General features: G+C 31.3%; 1 protein-coding gene across 1 annotated transcript; it reads left to right on the forward strand.

Moving 5' to 3' along the window:
* Nucleotides 1–295: 295 nt before the first annotated feature.
* LOC139848176 (cholesterol 22-monohydroxylase CYP90B51) lies at nt 296–5,124 on the forward strand. Its single transcript, XM_071837906.1, has 8 exons — nt 296–553; nt 789–1,113; nt 1,395–1,547; nt 1,638–1,895; nt 2,027–2,119; nt 2,248–2,326; nt 2,467–2,573; nt 4,609–5,124. Exons 1-8 carry the CDS (start codon nt 342–344, stop codon nt 4,828–4,830), a joined length of 1,449 nt encoding a protein of 482 aa, XP_071694007.1. The 5' UTR covers nt 296–341; the 3' UTR covers nt 4,831–5,124.
* Nucleotides 5,125–5,342: the final 218 nt, after the last annotated feature.

The following is a 5,342-nucleotide window of genomic DNA, read 5'->3' on the forward strand; positions in this document are numbered from 1 at the left end:
AGAATAAAATTTTATTAAAATATAATATAATATTAAAAATTAAATTAAATTAAATTAAAAGAGAAAAAAATGCTAATTGGTTTGAAAACCAAGATTAAGTTTTGTTTTTTGTTCCAACTCACCCCTTCCAAAAAGTAAAGGTAGAGTCACCTTATAAAAAAAAATTAAAAAATCTTCTAAAAAAGTTGAAATTTCCTTTTCCATCAGATGGAACATTGCCAGCTTAATGTACTTGTATAAAGGTAAGACTCTCATCTCATTTACACCACCACCTCCTCCCCACAATCACACACCAAAAACACACTCATTTTGTGTTCCTTAATCTTAGATAAAAGAAAAACATGTCTGACTTTGAGTTCATCATCTTTGTGTCACTTTTAATGTTGACTATATTTCTCATCTTGAATCTTATCAAAAAAAATATACTTCATACATCAACGCTAAATCTCCCACCAGGAAACATGGGTTGGCCATTTATCGGTGAAACGATCGGTTACCTCAAGCCGTATTCAGCCACCACCATCGGTGAATTCATGGAACAACACGTATTAAGGTAAATTTTACAAAATTCATATGTTTAAACAATCATTTTATATAAAAGCACATTGAATTCACAATTTTAATGTTAATGAGTTACATGTAAACCACTTATTTTACGTTTATATGATAAAAGGCCTATTTTAGATAATTTCACGAGTATTACAATTATACGGAGTATAATTATAGTTATTACTAATTGTTAACGGTTAATACCACGTGATTAGTTAAATGTCTTTGTTAATGTGTAGGTTTGGAAAGATATTTAAATCAAATTTGTTTGGGGAGCCAACGATAGTTTCGGTTGATCCAGGGTTAAATAGGTATATATTGCAAAATGAAGGGAGGTTATTTGAATGTAGCTATCCAAGAAGCATTGGTGGAATTCTTGGCAAATGGTCCATGTTGGTTTTGGTTGGAGACATGCATAGAGATATGAGGCTAATTTCACTCAATTTCTTGACCAATGCTAGGCTCAAAACTCAACTCTTAAAAGAAGTTGAAATCAACACTTTGTGGGTATTAGATTCTTGGCAACAAAATTCACCTTTTTGTGCCCAAGATGAAGCTAAAAAGGTAAGTTTTCTCACATACTTCAATTGCATAGTTTATGGATGGATTAATGGCTATATAGATGACTACTAGTTAAAAAAGGAATTTTTCTGAATGATACAACACTGAATGCTGAAATGTTTAGCACCTTGTGTCATTCAAAGGTCAGAATAAACGTTCTAGCATTCAGCGTTAAACCATTCAATTAAGAGGTAAATGAGTCAAGATTGTTGCATCTTATACGATGATTGTGCGTTCTCTTTAATTACAATGTGAATGTGATATTTGTCTCTCTTTTGTTACAGTTTACTTTCAATTTAATGGCGAAACATATCATGAGTTTAGAACCGGGTGAACCGGAAACTGAACGGTTGAAAAAAGAGTATGTGACATTCATGAAAGGTGTGATTTCTCCCCCATTAAACTTCCCTGGAACTGCATATAGGAAAGCTTTAAAGGTAAATTATATTTTATACCAAAAAAAAAAACTCCATAAACAACATTTTTTATCAATGATCATTTGATTTGATGGTTGTTTGTGTGAATAGTCAAGATCAACGATTCTTAAATTCATCGAAACAAAAATGGAGGAAAGGATTAGCAAATTGGATGAAGGAAACAATAATGAAGAGAAACGAGAAGACGATTTACTTGGATGGGTATTAAAGAATTCGAACCTTTCGAAAGAGCAAATACTCGATTTGGTACTAAGTTTGCTCTTTGCGGGTCATGAAACATCTTCGGTTTCAATAGCGTTAGCCATTTACTTTTTGGAAGCTTGTCCAACCGCGGTTCGTCAACTTAGAGTAAGTCTAATACTTATTTTCCTAAAATGCATTTTTTGAAAATGACTAGTGAAAGAGTTGGAGGCCGAAAATTTTTACTTGTTTGCTCAATGTATACATGACATAAACTAACGTTCTTTTATGGTTTTCAGCAAGAACATGAAGAAATAGTTAAGGCAAAAAAGCAATCAGGGGAGAAAGATTTGAGTTGGAATGACTACAAAAAAATGGAATTTACGCAGTGTGTAAGCTCTTTTTTTTATTTGTTTGTATTAAAAATTAAAGATTATTCCGTACAACACGTATAAGAGACGTGCTAGATCCAATCGAACAACATTGAATTATGATAAACCAATTACTTACGTGATTGAAGGTCATCAATGAGACGCTAAGATTCGGGAATGTGGTCAGATTCCTTCATAGAAAGGCTATTAAAGATGTGCGGTATAAAGGTAAATAAATAATTAATATTAATATATATATATATATACTAATACTAATATACATGCTTGTTCTTTCTACTTTACATGTTAACCCCTTGTTGATTTGATTAATGACAAAATATCCATTGTTATTTTTACTAAAAAAAAAGGGTATGACATTCCATGTGGGTGGAAAGTGCTACCAGTCATTGCAGCCGTGCATTTGGATCCTACATTTTTTGACCAACCTCACATTTTTGATCCATGGAGATGGCAGGTTAATTTTTCTTCTTTTTATTTTTCTATCTACTATATTTAAATTCACTGTTACTATATTTATTTGTCTCGTGTACTCTTTATATTTTTAATAATATTTACTTGTCTTTCAAAAAAAAAAAAAATGTTAAAACAACTAATTGAGGTTGTAGTTGACACATTTTAAAGTATTATAAACTCAATAACCAAAAAATAAAAATAAAAGATAACTGTCATGTATAATTATTTAATGCATGTTAAAGATAAACTTTGAAGTTATCGTTAGCAAAATTCATATTTTTAATATTTCTAACCAAGTTCCATAAAATTCATGTATAGTTGAATAACCGTAGATGTAAGTTTAGTACATACGTGTTATATAAGACGATTATAAAACTTTTGTTTAACCGCAATATCGAAATTGAATCCTCTCATTTATCACTCACACGAAGGTTGGTGACCTTCCCAGAGACTGTTATACAACTTAACAGCAACATTTTTCACTGTGGTTTGAAAAATCTATTTAATTTATCTACTCGATATTTACTATTTCGAAATTTTAATAAAGCATCCGTAACATGTCTAAAACATAGTTTTCTGATGGCGTGGAAAGATAATTGAATTTATTGTCGGTGTAACACGTAGGCCAACCTTTTTCCCGACATAAAAAATACGTGAATTTATGAAAATTGCTAGAGAAGACGAAAGTAGAAATCGTTTAAAATGTCACTATCTTTCAGTAAGTTTCATAACTCAATTTCACATTAATACTACGTACGTTTATTTTAAACTGTTATGATTACTAGTTAATCGTACATTTGAACGCATATAACTGAGAAGTTTATCAGTAATAAAGATAATATAAATAAGTTTCGTGGAGTATGATATGTAATGAACATTTTAAATGGATAAATATATAAATATAAAGTATATAATATTAGTCGTATTATGTAAAAGTTCAATCATAACAAAAATGTCAATGACTCCACATAATATTTGTTTCTCCTACTAGCCTTGAATTCACATTAACGTTAAGTCAAAGCTCTTTGATCCATGTGATTTTATTACATGCTAGATATGACAGATAGCTAAAATTATAATAATAGTAGTTCTTATAGTTGATCAGTTCTTATACGGACTATATTTTATGAATAAGTCAAGTAAAAAGTACGATTTTTATATACGAAATTTATGCATATAGTGATATCAATATTAGTAAATTAACTATAATAATGATAATTAGTGTGATTAAAGTTAATACGAGGTATAAACAATGTATAAATATAACCATCCAGGCTTGCCTGATTAGCCACCGAGTTGCCCAATGAAGTACACCACCCGGGTTCAATTCTTGGCTCTGCCAAATTGTTCAAAAAGGGAATGTGACAAGAGGGTGCGTATAATGCGCAATTCACCCGGTACCAGGTCTCGCGCTCGGAGAGTTTGATTACCTAAGGTTTTACCTTCTATGAGGGAGTTAATGTGCTCATTCATAGAAGGGTTTCCTTGATTACCCAAAAAACAATGTATAAATATAAATAAATAAATTAAATAATATAATATAATAATAAATACAATTAAAAAGAGCAATTGAAGAAAGGAGCCGAAAGAAAAGTGAGTGGGCCCAAATGAAAGGGACGAGGAAGTCAAGGTATGGACATATAATGGTTAGGGGCCCAAAATAAGCAGGCCTAGAATCGGTTGCACGTGTACGGCGCGTGGGCCCAGTAAGGAATGTTGATGATGTCAGGCCCACCTCCTCTAACTACTGTTCCGTGCGTGTGGTGGGATGTGATGATTAAAATTAAAAAACAGGGTCTTCATCGGGATGTGTGGTTGCACGTGTACGTACACGTGCATTCATTCTCCTCCAATCGCCACACTCACTATATCTTCTCATTATCATTTTTTTTATCATTATCATTACATTATTTAAAAAGGAATAACACGTACTCCGTACTAATATTGAATAATTTGTAGATTAGTGATATATTAATTTTAATTTAAAACGATGTGTAAGTATGTAACTCTGGTTTTTTTTGATATTATGTTGACAGAATGGAAGTGCCACGTCGACATCAGGAAATAACTTCATGCCATTCGGAGGTGGGCCCAGATTATGCACCGGATCCGAATTAGCAAAATTAGAGATGGCGATATTTATCCACCATTTAGTCCTAAAATACCACTGGGAATTAGTTGATTCAGATCAAGCTTTTGCTTACCCATATCTCGATTTTCCGAAAGGTTTACCAATCAGAATTCAGCATCTCAAATAAATAAATGATTGAAATTAATTAAAATAAATAAAAATTATGAAAGGAGAGAGGTACTTCATCAAATCTTATGTTTGGTGAAACAGAATCAAGAAATGAATGGCTCAAAAATCTCCATGTTCATACCCCTCTTCAAATGGATCACCCTCTTCTAAATGCTTCGAGGAATTTTGGATTAAATGTTATATAGTTGAAAATATATTTATAAATTATTATATTAGGTGATTAGGTGAAGAAATATTCATAGTTAAATAAGGTTTTGCATGTAAAGTATTTTGCATCGGCTAAAACAGTAATTTCCCCTTCGTATTCGTTTTATTTTGTAAAAATAATCTTATATTATATTATGGATTTTTCTAACGTTAAACCATTAAGACTATCTTCAACACGCATAAATGTTTATACTGTATGTAACATTAATCTTTTAATGGCAATTATTATTCAAGTATATTGCAGCTTAACAATATCTCCAAAGAATGTCTTTAACTACTTAGATATATTCTTATTCTATGGTG

Source organism: Rutidosis leptorrhynchoides, chromosome 5 (assembly GCF_046630445.1).
Source record: "Rutidosis leptorrhynchoides isolate AG116_Rl617_1_P2 chromosome 5, CSIRO_AGI_Rlap_v1, whole genome shotgun sequence".
Classification (NCBI taxonomy): domain Eukaryota; kingdom Viridiplantae; phylum Streptophyta; class Magnoliopsida; order Asterales; family Asteraceae; genus Rutidosis; species Rutidosis leptorrhynchoides.